Below are 23074 nucleotides of genomic sequence, written 5' to 3'. Positions count from 1 at the left end.
GAAGAGCAGAAAGATATTAATTCAAATCAATGTATTCAATACAATGGGTCAGAAATCTCCCAAGAGAAGCCTCTCTAGTGTTACTCCAGCATTTCTGCTGCTAGAAGTTGCCTATAAATGCTCTCAAAAACATAGAGAGGAGCAAGGGCAAGTGACTCAAATTTTCAAACTGCATACCACTTAGCCATATCGTGTAGATCCGGGTAGCCTGGAAAAGTCTCATTATGTATGTGAGGTTTGGAGATAAAAAGGGGAGAGGGACAACTAGTTGCAGAAGGAAGTAGTAGTAATATTGTGTGATGGGTGAGCCCCCTGTCCCCTTCCTAAATATTTTCATTATGTCTCCTTATAGTACATGTTGGACTTAAGTTTACAAAACACAAAGCTGGAGGACATGACTTTCAAAAGGATACTGACAAGTTCAATATTCCTCTAGAATTCTCATACCCCACAAAAAAGTTAAAAGTGCCAATGAACCACTTTTAGGGGACCCAACAATATTAGTCAACGAAAAACGATAACTATTTTCTAAGCATCGCTTCCATCTCCCTTAAGTGTCAGCTAATACTAGAAAGTCATCTCAAGATCAAAATAAAATTTCCAAAGATTAGTTTCTTTTAGGAAGAAACACTAGATTTCTGCAATACTTCTGTAATAAAACTAAAACAATATAAAAACCTCCCAAAGCATTCCTAAAAGCTTGTTTGGTATTCTGAAAGAGTGATGGTCTGCTTCTGGAAAGCATGCACAAGTCATCTAGGGGATAATAATGTTTTTTTCTGAAGGACAGTATGGAAGGAAGAGCTATTAGGATGCTGTAAAAAGTTAAATAGTCATTGAAAGGATGGCAATTTTTCCTAAATGCCAGATGTAGGATGAAGTGGTGAACTTTTCTTGTACCTTGACTTGAAGATAACCTCCCTATCACCACCCCACCAATACACACACTGGGAAAATAATCCCAAATTTACAGTGATTTTTAAAAGCACAATTTTCTGAATCTGGGACCCCCTATTGCATAGTGGGTAATGCTCTCAATTATTCTACATTATAGCACTGTATCACCAGAAAAGTCACTATAAGCGTAGATGGTAACACAGATCCAGTTTATTATCTAATTTATCTTAATGAACCCAAGCAGAAGCAATCAATGCATGTTTATAATCTGATCAAGTTACTGGCCAAGAGTTGGCTCACTGCCTATAAAGGCTAGCATGTCAAGTGAGATACCAGTTAAAGCATTTCCTCTGTCACAAGAGACAAGCTTGTAAGACGCTTTCTTAGGCTAACAGACATGTTGCCTTTTCAGATGTCATACACAGAGCAAGCGTATAAGCTTTTATGGAATAGCCTCAGATTCAGGAAAGCATTCCTATTCAGGAGGCCATTTAAGCATGTGCTAAACTTTAAGCCAAATTCAATTTATTTTTTTTTTGACTTAGTAGCTATACTTCTTGATGACTACTCAACATCAGACCCATGCTTTACAACATACACATTCTTTCCAGGCATTACATAATTCTTACCTAGCTCTAGGGATCTTTTTGACATAACTGGTGCAGAGCTCCAACTTCTACTGAAAATGAAAATGGCATTAGTATGCATGTACCATTCCAGACGTAAACTAGTTAGTTATATCTTAAATCATCTCATTAATAACAATATTCTTGTTCATATACTGTAAACAAATAGGCATAACTAGTTAAATGACATTGTGATTAGCAGCTGTTTGTATGAAGATATCACTACAGTGCTACCAAGTATCCTTGTTCTAGCCAAGATATTCTAGAGTTACTCTCAATCTGTCATCTTGTTATATGATCCATGCATTTCCACTTGAACTTCTGCAACATCTTTGGAACATCTTTCAACATAATGATTTTTCTTCATCATATGTGTTCTGTCTATGCAGAATCAACTATATTTCCCCTGCTTCATTCCTTAGGCTTTTGAGCTATTCTTTAGGAGAGCACTCACATTCTTTTCCATTTAACATGCCACTACAAACATGTCAAAGCCTTTATGTGAACCAGCAAGGGAGATTGCTTTTTACTATTTTGTATGGTCTCCCATTCTTCTTAACCGGTTCAAGTTCTTGTCTATCCACTGTAACCTTCACTTTTTCTATGTTTGCTGTACACTATTTTTCCCCAATACCCATACACCATAAACTCTGTGATCAGTCTTTTGATCTTGAGCTTTAAAGGCATGAGGAGATTTTAGGACTCTAATCAGATCTTGCTTTTTTTCATTCAGTTTCTAAAGTTCTTCTACAGGCAGGCTGTACCAGACGGATAGTATCTCTTTGTGTAACTACATTCAATTTTAGCTTTTTGCTCTCCTTGTTAAGCTTAAATATTGCAGCATGTTTCACACGGATGAGTTGTGTAGTTCTCATAATTTGTTCTTCTGCTTCCTCTTCAGTTGATTACAATACAGATTCTGTTCCCACCGAGTCTAGAGACTTTCATGAGCCCTCAAAATCCATCAAGATGTCTCTGTGGAAAATAAAGCAGATGAAGAATTATCCAGTGTTTTGTTACTTGAATTTGAATCACTGAATCTGAATGATGTGGAACTAATTTCTAGCAGTTAATATTCTGTATAAATAAGGATATTTGTTAAACCAGAGACGCAATATTTATTGTTTAAATTGTTTGGCTAAATTTCAGGTTTAAGATGCTTAAACTTCCCTATTTATTCCCTAGATATTTCAAGGACTCTCTTGTTTTGAGACCTTGGTAAATATTGTTTTGTGCCATTGTAAATGAGAACTTAAGTATCTTTAGGATATCGTCTCAATATTTGGTTACTGATGTATTTCACTTGCAATAATGAATAATTTAAAAAGCCATACACAATGGATTATACTCAGACATCTACAATACTATGACAGGTTTCAGAGTACCAGCCGTGTTAGTCTGTATTCGCAAAAAGAAAAGGAGTACTTGTGGCACCTTAGAGACTAAAATTTATTTGAGCATAAGCTTTCGTGAGCTACAGCTCACTTCATCGGATGCATTCCTTCATGCATCCAATGAAGTGAGCTGTAGCTCACGAAAGCTTATGCTCAAATAAATTTGTTAGTCTCTAAGGTGCCACAAGTACTCCTTTTCTTTCTACAATACTATCTAATCTTCTGAAGACAAGATTGCATGCGTCTTTGATGGTATAACTACTATCTGTTTAAGATTTAGAGCTATTCCAGCTTCAGCTTGGTTTCTTGCTCTTCATTAGTGGAAAGAGGAAAGGGACCTAGCAACCAACAGCCCCGTGGGAAATCCAGGAACTACTGTTCTTGCTTTTTCCTATTTGTTGCTTTTGCATCTTTGGGACTGATGAGCTACCTGTCTGTCAGAAACCTGAAGCGCCCATAGCACCTTTCACCTAAGTTTATATTACACCAACCCTTTAGGGCCCCAAATCTTGGCAGTGTCTCTTCATGACCAAAAACATTTTGTATGGGACTCTTCAAAACCCAGCTATGCTACTCCAATGTTAGCCCTGCATTAGCTGAAGCAACCAAGCAACCTGAGGTGCAAAATCAAGGACTGATACACAAGTGAGACCAGATTCGTGAACCACCCCAAGTTTTCTGCATGGTAGTGCAAAGTACCAGTTGCAGGGAGAGTGGATCTGATCCAACATTCCTCTGTGAGTGGTATTGGGGGAGGAGGAGTTGGTAAATATTTTAGATCAGTTAATAAGGTGTTTCTCAAACATCCTTTATGATTTACTCGAGTGGCTTGATTGTTGGTCAAATAATGCTTCTTGATTGCATGTTAGTCATGGGTTTATCTGGGAACTCTGTCTCCTTTTAACATGCCACCACAGTGAGCAAAATTAGGACAATTTTGTCTTAAGAGTTAGTCTTCTCAGAGCAACCTCTGCTAGTCTCACAACACTGCTGGATAGCTCCACCCACTTCATCTTAGAGGCAAGAACAAGCAAGTTTATTCTCTTTTGGCAGCAGTTCCTACCACTTTATGAGTTTGCTTGGCACATTTTGATTGGGTCCAATTCCCCTCTGTTATTTGACTGAAATCAGTGGCATTAGACTGATGCAAGATATCATAGAATCAGGTCTCAAATCTGCATCTGTTGCACAAAGCCATATATATTGTGTCTCACTATCAAGAAATATCAGCTTATCTTGCTTGAGTGGTCACAGACAAGAGACAGATAGAAGGGCAAGCCTCTAAGACCTTTGCTTTTAGGACTTCATGAAGGCAGAACCAGGAAAGTTAAACCTGAAGGTGATCATGTATGCCATATCTTCAATAAAAGCTGAGAAAACCTAGCAAAGGATTGTGCTGTACATATGTTAGTTACATTCTTAAGAGAGGCAGGACCCACAAATGGAATCATTGCCTTTCTGCGGAACCTGTGTGCAGGGCACCTGTTTTAGGGACAGAAGTCAATCTGCTTAAATATCTTTTGAGATTACATAATTTGTGACAAGTGCAACTAGTGAATCTCTTATGATCTAGCTAAAACCATTCAGGTCACCAATCTTGTTCCCCAGGGAATTTAGGATTGGGGAAAAAAAGTACAGAAAACTCATTTCATGTAGGTCCTCACCTTTGTCAACTGAACCTGTTCTCTGAGATCATCTAGGTTCTTAGGGTCTTAGATATGCCCTTCTTCTGAGTTGGACTGTGAGGACGATTAGAGGAGTAAATCCTCAGGGGAAGGCAAGTGCCAGATTTTCTCAGATTTTTGGCCTCCATCTTAATCTTTTTTCTTGGCCGTTGTTTGGGAGATGACTACACAGATAGCATAAGAGAAAGGAGGAAGGGAAAAACCATAAGCAGCTTTAACTTTGGGGTGGCCTAGAAAGGTTTCCACACCCTGTTTTCAGGATCCAGAGGGGAGAGAAAAATAAATGCTAACTTCACAGATGTATGATCTTCTTCGGGATGTGTATATATATAGATATAGATATATATTTTCATTCCATTGTTAGTATGCATGCACCCAAGTTTGGATTCTTTTAGCCAGCAGCGTCCATTGGGGCCATGCTTACACCTTGATTGTCCTTGTGCCTCTCACATGAAGGTATAAAGAGCAGCATGACCCCCCCCACCAAACATTCCTCAGCTCCTTTGTCAATGGAGAATCCAAATGGTACAGGCCTCCATAGTAGCGAGGAAGAAACGGGGGGGTCATGGAATAATACAAGGGACACACATCAAGAAGAACCACAATTGCTGTAAAGGTAAGTAGCCATTTCTTCTTCACAGCTCAGACCCACAAGCAATAATCTGATCACAGGAGGAAGGTGTTAGGAGCCTACCTGAACAGTGATTGTAAAACTGCTCTGCCAAAATGAGCATCAGATCTTGATGCTTTTACTATGGAGTAATGGTGAGTAAGTATACATCAAATCCCAAATTGCTGTCCTATATATTTCCACAGTGGACAATTTCTCAGAGATGTTGTGGAAGCTGCTTGAGCGCTGGTGAAGTGGGCTGTAACCCTCAATGATTGGTTTAAGATAGCTATTTCATAACATAACTTAATACATGTAGAAATCCAATTAGGTACTCTCACTGTTGACATAACCTGACTTTTCACCCCATCTGCATTAGCTACAAATACCTGTGGGGACACTCTAAAAGGAATAGTCTTATTAAGATAGAAGGATAGCATCCATTCTTAACTATATGTTAGATGTGAAGTTTAGCTTACCCTTTGTTGGAATGTGGCTTTGGAAAGAAACCAAGTAATACACCTGCCTGTCTGAGATGGAAGTCAGACTACCTTTGGGAAAAAACTTTGGGTGAGGCCTCAAGGTTACCATGTCTTCATGAAATACAGTGTATGCAGATCCCGCCAGGACAGCTTATATTTCTCCCCCCCCCACTGCTACTAGAAAAGCTATTTTAGTGGATAGGTGGAAAAGGGGACAGGTAGCTAAGGGCTCAAAGGAAAGACCCATCAATACTGTCAGCACTACATTGAAATCTCAAGGAGGACAAGCCTCTTTGATTGAGGGATGTACCCGCATAAGACCCTTCAGGAACTTAGCTACTCTAGGATGGGAGAACATTGAATGACCTTGCATAGGAAGATGGAAAGCTGAAATGACTGCTAGAGGGCCCCCTGCAAAGCTCATGGATAGTCCTGAATTCTTTAAGGACGAAAGGCATTCTAGTATATCAAGTATCTGAGTTAGAGATGAGGATAAACTGAAGTTGCTGGGCCCAGACAGTGACTCTCTTTCACTCGAAAGAGTAAGCTAGTCTTATAGAATCTTTTTTAATGTGGATAAGAACATTCTGTACCTCCAAAGAGTGGATCCTCTCTACTGTTAACCAGCCAGCATCCATGCTGTGTGGTGCATATGGAGAATCTGTCCCTTCCTTCAGGATATCATATCTGGCTGAAGAGGTAACTGGACTGCATGTCGAATGGAGAGATTTATCAGGTCCGAGAACCAGAACTGCCTTGGTCAAGCCAGTGCCAATATAATGCTCTTGGCAGAGTCCTGAGTTTTCTGAAGACTCTTGGAATTAGTAGAAACAGAGTATACACATAGGTTAGACCCTCAGCCCAGGGCATCAGCAACACAACTGACAGATTCAGGTGACATTTTTTGTTTTCTCCCATTGAACAGGTCTGTAGAGGGTTGACCTCATATGACGAATATGTCCTGTCTGATGGTATCCTTCACTGACCATTCGTTGGCATTTGTAATCTACCTGCAGAGGTAGTCTGCCAGAACCTTCTGCAAGCCTGGTAAGTGAAGTGCTTCTCAAGTAAATGCACAGCTTCTTGACAAAGAGGGTGGATCTTACTCTGACTTGCCTATTGATATAAAACATTGCTGAGGTGTTGTCCATCATGATCCGAATCATTAGACCTCTCAGAATTGGGAGGAATGTTGTGACAGTTTTCCTGAGGAATCCATAGGGCTTCCATGTGAAGACCGTCGAGACTGGAGGCGTCTACCTCCAAAGTTTTTGATAAGCATGGTGGAGAGAAGAGAAATCCTTCGCATACTTTTAGAGGACACTTTCACCAAGACTTCTGGGGGCCATGCTCCTTCATGTCTAGATTATGTCTGTTGGACTGATATACAGATTTCAACCTCTCTGACATGTAGTGAAGATGAAATCTGGGATGCTGAGAAATGTATGTGCAGGAGGCCATGTGTCCCAGAAGTCTGAGGCAAGCTCTTACTGATGTCTGAGAATGGGCTTGTATATAACTGATGATCTACTATGGCTTAGAATCTTTTCAGGGGAAACAAAACACCTCATATGCCCATCAGTAATGGATATTACTGCCTTACAAGTACAGTTTTCAAATCCTGGAGACTCCAGTTCCACCATAAAGGGTGGACCAATACTGGGTGAAGTCTCAGAGAAAAACAGGGTTTTATTTTAAAAAAAGAAATGAAACACTATGTACAAAGCAATCCTAAACTATCATCTCTGGCACTATAACTATTTACATGAGCAAAAGGCTTGGATACTGCCAAAGTTCTGACTCAGCCACAGGCAGTGAGAAGGAACTGAAGGATGGGTAGGGTTGTCCCACCATTTATGCTCTTGGGCGGGAGTCACAAAGGCATTCGGGGTGCAGGTGTGAGTCCTAACAGACAGTGCTGGGCAAAAATATCCAAACTTGAGTGCATGGGGTGACTGCACACCAACAGGGAAAGATATATGAGCAAGCACTGAATGACTTCCCTGCATATCTACGTAAGGATTAGTAATTGTGTTCCCAATGCTTCCTCGAAGGATCCAAGAGGAACCAGAGGCTGTGACATGGAGGGAAATAGCTATGGGATTTTAGAGGGGTTTCACATTTTCCATCTGGTCCTGCTGTGCATGGAGTCACATTTGTTAAACCCGGTGAGAAAAGGAGAAGCTGCTTAGAAGAAAGACATTGGCAAAAGGTGTGGCACAGGGCTAGTCTGAATTCTGAGAAGCTGCAAGGAGGGCTATGCAGCAAGTACTAGCAGATGGCTAAGGCCACAGGAAGTCACTGATAATAGCTCGATGCAAGGTGGATTCTGCTGAGGAAGACTGCCTCCAGTACCTCTCCCACTCCACGCTGTGTGAAGAGGTACTGACTGAAGAATATGGCACTATGTAGAGGGGATTCCACAAGCTGACAGAAGGTGACAAAAGTGCTCATAATGAGATGAGAGAGGAAAAAAGAAGTTAGCACAAGCTACAGCTCTAGTGCAGAGAAAGGAGGAGTGAGGGAAAGACATCAAACAGGTTCTTGCAGGGATGTACTGTATTAGTGCCACCAGAAAAGCAATGTGTGTATAAGCCTGCATCTGAGCTGAAGTGGGCAAAGCCACTCAGTTCATTCATCTTGTCTTGTATCCTTTCATCTACTGTAACACAATATGCAATTTCCACCCAATTTCCAAAAGAATTTGTGCATTTAATTTTGAGTATTTATTCCCACAATCCACAGAGAAATTTACCGAAAAAGTGTGTCAAACTAGTGCAGCTGAACACTGGCACGTGACCATAGCTTCCCTCCTATTCTGTTGTGTGTTAACCTTTTGGTCATACTGCTAGGCCAATGCTGAGCAGTTTTGAAAAAGCCACCCTAAAAGAAAAAAGTGAACGTGTTGGAAACAGATGTCATTCTACATCTCTCTCTTATTGCTACTCCCTATTAAATCACTGAGTGTCTCCTTACCCCATCCCATGTGCACACAGGTACAAAACACGTACACAATTTATTAGGGTGGCAAAGATTTGGTCACCAAACAATTTATTCGGACTTTGGCTTTGAATACAGATATACAAACGACAAAATTTAAAATAGCTTAAAAAGGCAAAAAAATGGAATCAAGATTTATAAATAGTATTTAAAAATTCCTTCTAATCAACATCACGGTGGAAAAAACTGTTTGGTAGGAGAAAAAGCTGCTGTAACCCTATGGACTTTAAAAAGATACCCCACACAAATTAATTTCACAGCAAGAAACCTAAAAACATGTCACCCAATAATCTAATTTGTAGTTTTACATTTGATATTCCCTCTTTTTAAAATACCTTATAAAAATAAAATGCCTTCTCTGTCAATTTTGTCTTGTCACTTGGTTATAGTTGATTTTTTCCGGTGATTGAATGCAACTAAAATTATCAATTAGCAATGAACACCAGCTTATACAAATAATTATACCTCAACATTTCTATGCTCTAGTACCATTGCTGATATCAGTGCAGCTCTGGGAATAGAGGGCCTGATTATGTTTCCACTGAAGTCAAGGGCAAAACTCCCATAAACTTCCACAAGAGTAAGCTAGGGGTCACTGTATTACTGCTATGATACATATTTTGTAGAGTCCCCCCAGAACAATGGTCTTTTTCATTTTAAACTCTCAGCAATTAGAAGTTGGATATATTGAACAAATAAAAAACCCAGCCATCAAGAGATTGATTTAAATTGTAGGAAAGGGTGTTAAGATCTTCTGTCGTCAAATCTAAGCTCCGACACCTACAATCTGCCTCTGGCTAAGGTAATAAGCCTCTATCTCAATTTCCCCATCTGTAAGATGGGTTAATACTTCATTTTAATACTTACCTACCTCAAAGGATTGTTCTGAAGACTGATGTTTGTAAAACATTTTGAGGATGAAAAGCAATTGCAAATATTTCTACTTTCTATGAAGATAACATGTTTAAATGTAGGTAACAAGTTTAAATGTAGGTCAAATTTTAGCCATTCATACTTTGGCAATGTTTCTGACATATATAGACTGTGAATGATGAGTTAAAATACTTTTAGTAACAACAAAAGTTAAACACACTTGCCAATTTCAAATTTAAAGCAGTTTTTTAGTACTACATTGACAAAAGCTTAGAGGTTCAAGGCTCAACCAAACACTGACAGGACTAAATCAGAATCCCTCACCATTAAGGAATACTAACTGGCTCGGTTATAGAACCTGTCTGAATGAGAAATTTTTTACCATTAATTTGAAATGATAATGTAATTCCATATATTCCTGATTATGGACTATTTTTTGCTTCTGTGTTTATATTCACAAGTACAACAGATTATACACATACACACACACACACACACCAGTGAATTTAATTGATAGAATAAATAGCCATGTAAAGAAACATTAAACTCCTTCCATAGCTCAGGAGAAGGAAATCCGGGAGTCCCCCGCACTTAAAATGAAGTTCAATGCCAACAGATGCATGAGTCACAAACAGGTATAACTGTGATTGTGATAGCTGTGGTAGCAGTCTGGTACTTAAAAGTTCTTAGAAGGTGCACTTGTGCATTTGTTACACAGTGTGGCCCTGATCCAGCAAAGCACTTAACCGCATGCTCAATTAAGCATGCGAGAGTAGCCTGGTATCTCTAGAAATATTTAAACAGGCAAAACTCTTATCTAAAATGATCATAGGAGGGAAATAACTAATATGAATACTGCTTTGGTATCGCCAGACAGTCATTACTCTGGAAATGGCCTTTTGCAGTCCTATTAAAACCCCAATGAGAAATCTGAACCCTAAGAGGCCTTAGTTTCCTCTAAGCATTTCAGTACAAAATATAGGCCCTGAGTAGGGAAAACAACTGAACTTCTCTGTGAGCAATATAGGAAATACTGCTATATTGCAACCCTTTCTACAATTCTCTGATCACAGTAAAGAACACACTCAACGAAGGGGGAGTCAATGAGTCAAATAAGTATTTAAGGTTTGGCATTTGGAGTAAGTTACAGTACAACTATAACGGCAGCAAAATAATCTAGGATTTTAAAATACTTGGACATTAGCAAGAGATTCTCTCCATCACCCACCATTGGCACTGACTAATGGAAAGAAAAAATACATTTAAATAACCAGCTTTATAATTTACAGCTTAAAGGAACATGGGGAATGTATTTTAACACCGAATTTTTTCCAGCACTATAATATTGTAATAATGTCACCAGGTAACAAATATTCTATTCTACCATAAAATATCAGCAATCACGCCCAGCTTTTAACACATTATACCAGTACAGAAATAAAGCTAAAACCAAAGCTTACCAAAAAGCATAAGTATAAACTTCATACAGTTCACTTTTTGTTTGAAAACATATCCTACTAGTTATCAGTCTAGAAGAAAAAAAAAGAGGCCTACATTGCTGGTTAGACTGCAGGCAACGAAGGGCCACAATACAGAGCAGCTGATTCCTTCACTTCAGAGAGGGAGCCCATCACACTCCATGATGCTTTAATCTCTCCTGAGCAAGAGATTAAAGAGCACAGACCCAAACTTCAGTTTCATTCCCTTATCAGAAACAAGTATTGGATACAAATGAGAAAGGCAATACTAGATAAATCACTTTACTCAACACTCAGAGTAGCAGCCGTGTTAGTCTGTATTTGCAAAAAGAAAAGGAGTACTTGTGGCACCTTAGAGACTAAGGAATTTATTTGAGCATAAGCTTTCGTGAGCTACAGCTCACTTCATCGGATGCATTTGGTGGAAAAAAAATGCATCAAATGCATCCGATGAAGTGAGCTGTAGCTCACGAAAGCTTATGCTCTAATAAATTTGTTAGTCTCTAAGGTGCCACAAGTACTCCTTTTCTTTTTACTCAACACTGTACAACTTAAGGGAAAATAGACTTGTGAAGAACAACCCTTTTCCCTGTGCAGAACACTGCACCATTGTATGTCTGAAAAATTGTTATATTACACTAAAACAACCAAGTCTGCGAATGTAACATACATTCACTGATGCCCACATCCATGATCAAAAAAATCCTACAAGCATATGTTGAAAAGGCAGACAGATTTTCTAAAACCTTTATGGTCTACGATCAATAGAAACGTTTGTGTAAAATTCCAATGGAATTTTTTTTAATAATTCACATAACCACCATTCCCAGGGATCATTTCCAGAAGTCACATTACATAATTATGTCAGTTGACAAAGTGACTAGAAATCAACCATAAATAAATGTGTACCTGACTAGTTTGTCTTTGGTCAAGCTGAGTGAAGTGTGAAAAGTTATCATGATTGATTCTGAAGGTTTAAGTTATATTCTGAAAATCTTTGAACTTTAATAACTTAGAACTTGATCTTCCAAGGCGCTGCATACCTTCAGCTCTGATTGAAATCAAAAGGAAATAGGGGCAGTTAGCACCTCGTAAGAAGCACTCAATACCTTGCAGGATCAATCCCCTAGATATTAACAACATAGTTTATTTTAAGTTTCAAGGGACACAGTTTAAAAATCATGCCTAGAAAAATAAAGACTTGCACAAAAAGAAACATTTTTAATCCAGCCAAACTTTTACTGTAAAAAACTTTCTTCCCTTGGTTTTGTGCAAAAGGTTTTAGTAGTTGCTAGGGTATGCTATGGATTTAATAAGCTTTTCCGCTCCATCTCAGGATGCTGGAGGCGGATACAAAGCCTTCAGTGGAGTTCAATGGCTTGTTCTCGTTTCTTTTATCATGATCCATTCAAATGGAAAGTTGTTAAATCTGCAGTTCGAACTGATAGGTGCTTGTTTTCCATTGGTTGATATCTGCATTGAGCATGGTGCGCTCTGTGAAAGTAACATGTCCTTCCACATCAGTGAGAATGACTGTGTTAGTCCTGAAAGAAAATAAGGGAAGAAAAAAATTTTAAACTTCATTTTTGTCTAACCATTTGCACAATAATACTTTAATCTAAATTTTTCCATTAATTTCACTTGACCACAATAGCACCACATAGAAATAGGTCTGAAAAACGCCAATAAAAACTCAGATTTGAAGAAGGACTAACTTGGGCTCCCCACACCCCATTCCACTGAATCAAACTCTGTACTATCTTGCTTCACTGCTGCACTTAAGGCAACAACCACACAAAGCTTCAGGCTGATGGATAAGGAGAACAATATATAGCAGAGAAGACTAATAAGCTTTTTAATTGCTGAATATGTTCAAGTCAGTTCTACCTTGAAAATAAATTTTACCTGGCAGCATTTAGTTGGCATGAATATCATCAGACACACACATCCTTGCTGATTATTTATATTAATTTACTTCTGCATTTTTTCTTTTATATCAAATGCCCATACAAATCTCCTCAGCCTTATTGCTCACCAGTCCAGAATACCACTAATCACCACCTGAGGACACAGATGCAAGGTCATACAAAGAAGCTCTCCGTTTCTCTCCTGAGGAGCGCAATATCTCCAAAGAGCAATTTCTGAACATTGAGATGCAAGTCTGCTCTCACTCAGATTTAAAAGTGCTATGTGCAACTCCACTGACTTCAGTGCAACTTCTGATTTACACAGCAAAAAAAATCAAGCTTCGTGTGTGACGGTGTGAGAACTTGCAGTCCACTTTAGCCTTGATTACCAGCTCTAATTAGTACAACCATAAATCACAAATGTTCAGGAACACCTACATACTAGTCAACTGTCCCTTATTTCAAACCCAAGTTGACCTTTCTTTTACATGAGCTGCATTTTGACACAGGCAGTTTAGTCTACTGATTCACTCAAAAGATTGGCAGTCCACACTTCTGAGTTCCATGCCTAATGCTACCACTAATTTTGTGGCGTTGGTCAAATCACTTCTGCTCCCCCATCTGCAAAATGGGTACAACTGCCTGAATGGGATGTTGTGAGGCCTAATGTTTATGAAGAGCTTAGAGATTGCTAGATGAGACCACCTGTACACCATTAATCAGAACTGAAGTCCTAAATAAAGAAACAGCAATGGTGAAAAATAGGTTAGACTAGTTCTGCTTACATATCATTACATGTTTGCCACACTATTCCTACTCAGCCTTATATTGGGGATTTATTCCACTTTGTCTCCCACATTCAGAACCATTAATTATGAATGGTGTGACTCCATGTGTTCTCTCCTAAGGCTAGCGATGTGTTGAGATACTGCAATGGTCATGCACTTTGTCAGCAGCAATTTCTCAACATATGTGAATAGTAATTCCAACAAAGATGAAAATGTATCTGATATTTTCATGCAAGACAACTCTGAGTGTCTGGGATAATTAAGTCAGCAAGTTTGAGGATTTAAGTTGCCTTATGCTGAGAGTTGGGAAATACTAGACCTGGCATGGTGAACTAAAGTGACTAATGTATTGGGAACAGGTCAAAACTACGTCTAAATATTTAGTCCATGAATATCCAATATCATTTCTCCTTTCCCTAAAATTGGCAGAGTACAACCAGTGAAACACAAAAACAAGCATTTCCCTCCATGTATTCCTTCAGGACTTTAGTACCCAGTACATAAACAGGTCATGTTTCTGCATGTGTTTTATTACACATCAAAGCAGTGTCTGCATTTTGCAATGGCTTCTCAGTCAGTTCTATCCAAATCTGTTTAAAGTTTCTGACGTTATTCTTTAAAACCCCCTAGGAAATTAGGATCAGCCATTTCAGAGACTACCCCTCACTCATTTATCCACCAAGACAGCTACAGCAATGGAAATGACATGACTGACTGAGCCGGTGATTGCAGAGAAGCCAATTTATTCTCCCTGGCAGACCCATATCTGAGGAATTCTCTGCCTCCAGGTATTGGCTGAGCCATAACCGTCACATGAGGGTGCAAGATATATATTGTGCAAACCTTCTCATAACAATAACTGATTCTCAATGTTTACTTCTTTCTTCCTGGAGGGAGAAAGTGACAATACCTTACTTAAGAAAGTGAGCACAAATTAAGAAAAGATAGAGGAAACTAGGATTCAGCTGATCATAATAATTCTTAATCTGAATATGGCACCTAGCTATTATAGTCAGTTGACTACAATAAGTCCCTAATATAGCTAGACATAGAATATACATTTTTCTTTTAGAATCAAGTCTATTTCTCCACTTACTTAGGTAGAAGAGACAAATAAAAGGGTTTATATTTTTCCATACAGGGTTATGTTTACTTCATGTTTGGAATCAGAAGTTGAAGTGGGTCAGTATAATGTACTAATACTTTCTGATGTCCAATATAACTCATCACTTGCTAGCAGATCTGTCAGTTTGCTAATATGCTGGCTCCTGGAGATGAGCAGAGCAGCAGTAGGCAAAGCTGAGATAAGTAGAGCAGGGTAAAATCTTTCAGGTCAGTATTTTACTTGCCAAAAAATGGAGTTCTGGGTTGACTGAAATTACTCGCAAATTCAGGTTGAATTCAGCAATTGTTTTCAGCTGAAAGTATATAATTTTCCCCCCCAAAAAGAGTCAAAATGCTTTGTTTCAACATTTTCAAAATGAATATTTTGACTTTGTTTTGAAACTGTCTCTTTTCCAAATTTAGCTAGATTTAAACAAAAAAATAAAAATATCCAAAATTAAATTAAAACCAAAAATAAATGTTGTTGGTTAAATGATTCATTTAGGCAAGAAATGCCCAAAACAATTCTGTTTTGGGTCCATCTGAAATGAGTCCCCCTCCACCCCCCATTTTTTTTTTGGTTAAGCCACCAAACTGAAAAAAGAAAAATCAAATATTCGCTCAGTTCTAGTGATAAGCCCAGCTGAATGGCTACAACACAAAACTGAATAACCATTGTCAATTTCCTTTTGCAGCCAACTCCATGTAAATATTTGCTGCAATGGAAATGACATGACTATCATTGCAATCCTAAATCAGTTTCCCTTTATAATCATCTGTCACATAGCTGGCAAAAAGGCAAACTAAATGTTAAAATAAAGGTACAATGGGGGATGGGGGGGAACAAAGGAAGAGGGAAGAATGAAAAAAGCAAGGAAAAAATAAAATGGAGCTCAAAAATAGAAAAAAAGGATGTGGGAATGAGCAGTGACTACATACTACATCGATGGGTGCTCTAAAAAGGCAACAGACCCCTCTAGTGATGGTATAATACCTTCTTTTCCCCGCTATATTCAACAGCAGTCTAGAATACGCAAAATATTCCAGCTCATTCCAGAAGGGGAGCCAAAGCTTGGATTTGGTAACCTTAGGAGATTTCAAGTTTCACCTGGTTTCCTGAGGACTGATGAAGGAAGAAAAAGGCAACTGAGGGGCTGCTGCATGCAGTAATTTTGCTGTGGACTAGAATGTCAAAGTACAGCATTTTCACATGAGAGACAGACCAGTCCTTGCTTACAGACAGCCCCCCAATCTGAAGCAAATACTCACCAGCAACCACACACCACACAACAGAACCACTAACCCAGGAACCTATCCTTGCAACAAAGCCCGTTGCCAACTCTGTCCACATATCTATTCGGGGGATACCATCATAGGGCCTAATCACATCAGCCACACTATCAGAGGCTCGTTCACCTGCGCATCTACCAATGTGATATATGCCATCATGTGCCAGCAATGCCCCTCTGCCATGTACATTGGCCAAACTGGACAGTCTCTACGTAAAAGAATGAATGGACACAAATCAGACGTCAAGAATTATAACATTCAAAAACCAGTTGGAGAACACTTCAATCTCTCTGGTCACTCGATCACAGACCTCAGAGTGGCTATCCTTCAACAAAAAAGCTTCAAAAACAGACTCCAACGAGAGACTGCTGAATTGGAATTAATTTGCAAACTGGATACAATTAACTTAGGCTTGAATAGAGACTGGGAATGGATGAGTCATTACACAAAGTAAAACTATTTCCCCATGGTATTTCTCCCCTCCCCCCCCCCCCACTGTTCCTCTGATATTCTTGTTAACTGCTGGAATTAGCCTACCTTGCTTGTCACCATGAAAGGTTTTCCTCCTCCTCCCCCCCCGCTGCTGGTGATGGCTTATCTTAAGTGATCACTCTCCTTACAGTGTGTATGATAAACCCATTGTTTCATGTTCTCTGTGTGTGTGTGTATATAAATCTCTCCTCTGCTTTTTCCACCAAATGCATCCGATGAAGTGAGCTGTAGCTCACGAAAGCTTATGCTCTAATAAATTTGTTAGTCTCTAAGGTGCCACAAGTACTCCTTTTCTTTTTGCGAATACAGACTAACACGGCTGCTACTCTGAAACCTTAGAAGAAGCTGTAGCAGTAACTTGTTCGTGTGTGTGCTGAGAGGGACAGCGTGATTTTTTGACCCAATGAACTTTTTAAAAATATAAGTAAACTTTCTGAAGCTGGTGTTCTGAACAGGAAGAGGTGGGATAGCAAAAAAAAAAAAAAGCATTTTTGAAAGGGTAAAGCTACTTAACTTTAAGGAAGTTATAGCTAGCATCATTAGTATCTGACAAATTGTAAAGCAGGTACTGATGGGCATTTCAAGCAATGTCTAAGACAAAGCTAGGAATAAAAAAAGATCACAATAGAAGATGATAATCTATGGATTACAAATGACTAAACTTGTGCATAGATATTCAATTCACTGAACAAACCCACTTTATGGTCTAGAATGTTAAATTTTGAAGTTAAAGCATTTGACTTTAGATATATGTCTTGATACAATAGCTGTCTATTTTGCCTTGAAGTATTTATTTTACCTTGTTCCATATCCCGGGCAACGAACACACACAGCTGCATATTCAGTCAATACAGGTTGTACATGTTCCTTTCCTTGATCCTCCATTGCGGGATCTGGTAGCTGACTGAAATATAAATAGCACTGTTACTTGTCCAGTATTAATACAAAACAAACCCTCCTACCCTTACTAACTATAATCAACACACAGCTTGAAGATAATGATAAAAAAGAAAAGGCAAAACGTCAAAATAAAATGTGATTTTTTGAAAAGAAACATGAAAAGAAGGGACCAAAGATAAAAAGGTTTGTCAGCTGTTTCCAAGAGAAAATTTCTCAAGGACTTGACCTTTCATTTCATCAGCTTTCTATTTATTAAATATTTTTAATGATTTTTGACAGTCTTTTTCCTTTCATTGCTATTCTTTCATTTCTGTATTTGTAGTGTCTCTTGAAATAAAAGAATACCACTTTTATTGTCAAGTAACTTAAAATACAAAGTGTAAAAAACAAGTATTATTCAAGATGGACTCATGGGGATTTCTTTTGTTTTGGACAGAAACCTGTCTGCAACTTCCAAGAGACATTTGGAGGAACTGGAAAATTATATTGCACAATGCTCAATAAATTTTCAAAGTAAACAAGTCTGCCATAGTAAAGTGTATTGCAATGGTAAAATGGTATTGAGATTTGTAAACTGTAATTAATGAAACTTCAACACCCTACAGAGAAAGAATCCAAGGTCAGAGAGCCCATAGCAGAGCTAGGAATAATACCCAGATTTCCTGTCTTCCACTCCTAACACTAGATCATGGTCCCCCAAATGTGGAAAAAAATATAACTCATGATGTCAATGACTGACAAATCAAATTGAAATTTGTAAAGAAATTTAAAACTATTTTCTGCACCCTATGCCTGCTTCTCTGCCTCTTCCATCTCCATCATTGCTCAAGTTTCTGCCTCCTACCATAGGCCAGCTTGTGTTAGTGTCTATCAAAATAAGATGAAGTTCATCAGCCAGTTAGGCACTCAGCGTGACAAAGAAGAGAGTGGAAGGAGACTGACTGATTCAGTCCTGTTTTCCTAGAGTTCTTCCTGCTCCACAAAGAGATGATACAGTTTGACATGACTTTAGTTACTGCTATTGAAGCCCAGAGTCCCAGATCATGCTAATTTTCTTTGGGGGAAATAGTACAAAGTCAGACTGTTTACACAAGTGGGGAGAGAGGGAGTCACTAAAGATATAATACATAATACCAACAGGGAAGAGATCCCGAGGTGAGTTTGTTATGGGAATTAAATCTCATTCAATAAACCTATTAGATAGCTCACAGAATTAATGCTTATGAAGGGCCAAATATTTCATATGAAAGAGGTATTTAGTTCTTAATTCCCACTGGGTGCTTTGAAAAAAATCTCAGCCATTTATTTTAAAGTTTTGAATTTTAAAGTTACCTTTAAGACACTCCCCCTTTTTGGAATCAAAGTGATACTCTTGATGTCTATTAGCACAAGTGCAAGATTTTGGGTGCATGTGCATTTTGAGTTGTGCAGTACCCTACAGGTTGGCTGTCTTACTGCTAAATTAACAGTAGAGTATAGAACAGCAAGCTTTTTGAAGCACATCAGTGTTTTTCATTTGTAATATCGAATGCATAGTAACAATAGCGGAACAGATGCACAACTTAGCACTCAGTTCAGTTTTCAAAAGCCCTCATCTTGTCATGAGAAATTTTTCACTTCTTTTGAAGCTTTGAAAATACCATACAAACATACTTAAGTTTTGTTTTAAACCAGATTAAGCTGACAAAAGAGACAGGGAACTTCAAGTCTGCATTCAAGAAAATGCACATGCTATTCAAGTGGAGGTAGGTGTTTATGTAAGATAACTGCTATGGTCCTATCAAAGGACTTGGACTAGTTTTTTATGCAAACTCACATACTGTACCTATGGGCCAAAAATCAAGCTGTATTTACTACATACGTGTCAAGAGAGGCAGCTAAACAGTGTCACTACTGACCCCTGTCCTGAGCCATGCCAAATCTGTGGCTCGAGCTAGAGCAGCATCTGGGGTCAGGAGTTATGGTAAGCGTGTTTTAGTTTATCATGATTTATCCTTTCTATATCTTGCATGCTCTACTCTTGCCCTGGCAGGAGTAATCTTTAAGGAGTAAGGTACTGATAAGTCAGAACACAGATCCACACTAATGCTGCTTTTGCAGTGATAGTGTCGTGTAGGTCTGTATCTGCCTTCAACAAACAAAATCAAATCAGTAGGGCTGGAATTTGTTCCAAGGGGGAAGGGAAGTATATTATTTTACCTTTACTTGACTTTGGTTAATATAAGCTGAAGCTTTAGCATTACTTTAACGCCATTTTTGTAGGCGAGTTTTAAAATGTTTGTACTTCATGTTAAGTAAAACGTGGGTTATGTTCTTACGGGTCTTGATTATTCAGCACTTTAATGAGCTCCTGTACTAGGTCTTCTTTGGCAACGTCCTCACTTTGCTTGATCACCTCTGTGAAAAGCTGCTTTCCATACTGAAGTTTCTTCCATGGAGTATCCAGCAGAGAATTACTCAATCCATAGATTCCTGAATATTGAAATTAAATAATAAAAACTTGGGCAGGTGAGAAAATATTTGTATTAAACATTTCTGTTGGGTGAAAAAGTTAACATATATGCAACACAGCCAAAAATATAACATTGCCTCATCCTTCAGGGTTTGAAGGAGAAAATAAATCAAACCTTGTCAGCACAACTCATCCTAGGCCTTTTGTCATCTTTTCTCAGGAAAATTTGCTTATCTTTAGCACTTACTCCATTCCCATCTACCCTTTCACCATTTCTGCCTCCAATACCGTAGAAGGCATTAACCCATGTGGGAAAGAGAAACGTAATATTCTAATTTAAAAAAATCAGTTAATGTAAAGTCTCATTTCCAGAAGCTTAACTCTTAATTAAACAAACCTATTTCTCTTTGTTTTGGAACACAAAATTTTAGTCTTGCAGTTTTCCTGAAAAAAAGCTATGGATCATCACACTAACGGTATTAAATATTAACTGAATCACAGGATTTTGCCACAGCAATTAATGAAATGTAGGTTGAGATGTGAAATCAGGTGTAATTTCAAGAAAAGATTTTTCCAGGAGGAAGACATTAGTGTACTGTACAACCTAAAATTGAAAGAAAAAGAAAAAGAAAACCACACCTCACAATTGTGACACTGCAGTTACTTCACAAAAATAAAAACCAACAATACTTCCAGCTTTGAACTCCATCAAATAAATGGTACAAGGAATCATTAACAAGAGGCTATATGTTAACGGTTTTAGATTTTAAAAGTCTCATGCATTCAGAGAACAATCCCTATGGATCACTTCCAGCAGCATTCTATCTATATAGCTTCTAGTATATTTTCAGGAGAACAGAACCTTAGAATGAATTTTCTGGTGATTTACAGTTGTCTCATACAGATATCATTTTTAATCTCATTCAAATGATTCCCTAGCTAATCTTTATAATTAGATATGCTATAAAACGTATGTCCTGGTTCTAGGCAAGAGATTAGCGCTCTCCTAGCACACATTAGGGTATGGTTATGTATTCCACAATGTTAAAATGAAGTGATTTTATTTGTTTCTCAGTTTTATACTAATCCTCATCTGCAGCAATTACTGTAAACCTCTGGTTTGGTAATTTATGGCAAGGTATCTTTCGAATTACTTAGTACATTTTGCAATCTAGTCTATCCTTTTAATCACATAATTCACTTTTCTCTCTGATGTGACTCTTGAATAATACTACACTCACTGATGACAGCAGGGAAGTTTCTCCTTAATGGTGCCTTACATGTCCTGGCAACAATCCAAGAGAATAAGCACTGGCTGAACAATGTAAAGATCCTCCAAAACTCAGTTCCCCCTTAAGAGGCCAGATCTACCGAGAATGAACTCTCTGTTGATATGTGGAGATCAGGAATAGCTCTGCTACATTCTGCAGATACCTGGTTTTTATAATGCAATTATTTTTTAAACCGCAACATGAATGAAAGTTGTTAGTCTTTCAGAACAGTATTCACACACACACACACACACACACACCAGTCTATTAAAATGTCAAGTCCCCACTTTTGTTACTGGCTAGGTTACCCCAGATGCTGAAGCAGTTTAATCAAAGAAATGGAGGAGATTATATATACACATTTTACCCATGCTATCATCCTGGGTTGCTTTCTTTCTACACACTAACTTTTCCCTGTCAACAGCTGCCACTGTGACAGTCATGCTTTCATCTGGATGAGCATGCCAGAGATTGGCACAGAGGGATTACACAGAATACAACAAAGCAGTCATTGGAGACCATACATATCACTACACATAATATCCATGTGTTCCAGGACTTAGACCCCCAGTTCTCTCCCCAAACAGCACCACTGACACCCTGCCTGACTGTTATTATAATTAGTGATTAAATGTTGTGCTCCTGAAGGCAGGGGCTTGACGCATGGCGAAGGCAGGCACTACAGAAGCTTTTCCAAATCCTGGCCTGCAACAGTTTTGCTTATCTGGTTCTGGGTTCCTCTTGTGCAAAGCATTCTAAACATTCTGAAATGTGTCAAACTAGATGGTGGTCGTGCAGCATGAAAGATACATAGGCAAGCAGATTGCCAGCAAATTTGTTTGCACAAATCTTTATTTAAAAGATTTGGGAATTATCAGCCCTTTTGTTGCTGTTCTAGAGGATGTGTTTTAAAGGAGTGTGTTATAATTCCCATTTTAACTATTTGCTTACAAAGAGTATCCCATTAACCTTGTGAAAGGCAAAATAAAGATATCAGCCTTAAACAAAACACAGAGCAAACTGTTCTTAAAAGCTACATTGTTCAGAATGGTTTATTTATTTTTGACCATTCAAAAAAAAAATCAGTCTTTTGGTGTTGGAATTTTGGATTCATATTTTGTAATGTTTACTCATGCAAGGATGAGTACATGTTCTGTCCGCAAATCTAAGAATTCAAATAAAAAATGTTATTACATAATTGTGACAACATATGCCAAATTGCCAAAAAGAAGGGGGGGAATAAATGTGAGAATTAACAATCAGAGAATAAATTTTGAAGGTATTATACTAAAGGTGGGATTTTTCAAAAGTGCTCTGCATTTTCCTAATATGCTGTTACTTAGTACTTGTAGTGCCTAGAAGTCCTAGTCATGACCTAGGGCCACATTGTGCTAGGCACTGTACAAAACACAGAACAGAAAGACAGTCCCTGCATCAAAGAGTTTACAATCTAATTATAAAACAAACAGATGGAGACAGACAGGCCAAGTGGGGAGTACAAAGAAACAATGACAAAAATATTGTTCAGCATGATGTTCAGCAGCGGTCTCAGCACACCAGCAGCCTAATCATTGTCAAGTTTTTTTGTAGTCATCACGGCACATAAGAGGTTTAGGAGATAATGATTTTGTAGATATTTATGGGGCACTCATTCCTCCCAAATGCAAGTAGCAGCTTGTTTGAAATTTGACAAGTAGGCCAATTGTAGGCATGGGTCAACATCTTGATAGCAAGTGACAGGACAGCTGATGTCAATAGGAGAAACTCTGCTTCCAATTATGTTAGTGGGAGTATTACCATTGATTTCCATGAGAAGTCAAAGCTG

At 38.4% G+C, this 23074-nt stretch overlaps 1 protein-coding gene and 1 long non-coding RNA gene across 9 annotated transcripts in view; both read right to left on the bottom strand.

Annotated features, from left to right (window-relative positions):
* Positions 1-328: 328 nt before the first annotated feature.
* LOC122456779 lies at positions 329-11338 on the bottom strand. The gene is made up of 3 exons (XR_006275838.1): positions 10026-11338; positions 6807-6810; positions 329-342 (listed from the first exon to the last, which is right to left on the bottom strand). It is a non-coding gene; the product is annotated as an uncharacterized LOC122456779 (long non-coding RNA).
* A 484-nt stretch (positions 11339-11822) lies between these two features.
* TANGO2 (transport and golgi organization 2 homolog) overlaps positions 11823-23074 on the bottom strand; it is a 95464-nt gene continuing 84212 nt past the window's right edge. For 6 of the 8 annotated variants that reach the window (XM_038373157.2, XM_038373154.2, XM_043497890.1 and 3 more), the window contains 3 exons: positions 19845-19998; positions 17426-17530; positions 11823-12589 (listed from right to left, as the gene is read on the bottom strand). In XM_038373157.2, coding sequence (XP_038229085.1) covers positions 12469-12589; positions 17426-17530; positions 19845-19998 — 380 coding nt within the window. In that variant the 3' untranslated portion in view covers positions 11823-12468. Of the gene's footprint in view, positions 12590-12950; positions 13107-17425; positions 17531-19844; positions 19999-23074 lie in introns of all 8 variants that reach the window. The other 2 variants (XR_006275837.1, XR_006275836.1) reach the window with 2 other exon arrangements.

This window comes from Dermochelys coriacea, chromosome 15 (genome assembly GCF_009764565.3).
Source record: "Dermochelys coriacea isolate rDerCor1 chromosome 15, rDerCor1.pri.v4, whole genome shotgun sequence".
Taxonomy (NCBI): domain Eukaryota; kingdom Metazoa; phylum Chordata; order Testudines; family Dermochelyidae; genus Dermochelys; species Dermochelys coriacea.
The sequence above is the reverse complement of the archived record's forward strand: the minus strand, read 5'-3'. Positions and strand labels throughout refer to the sequence as shown.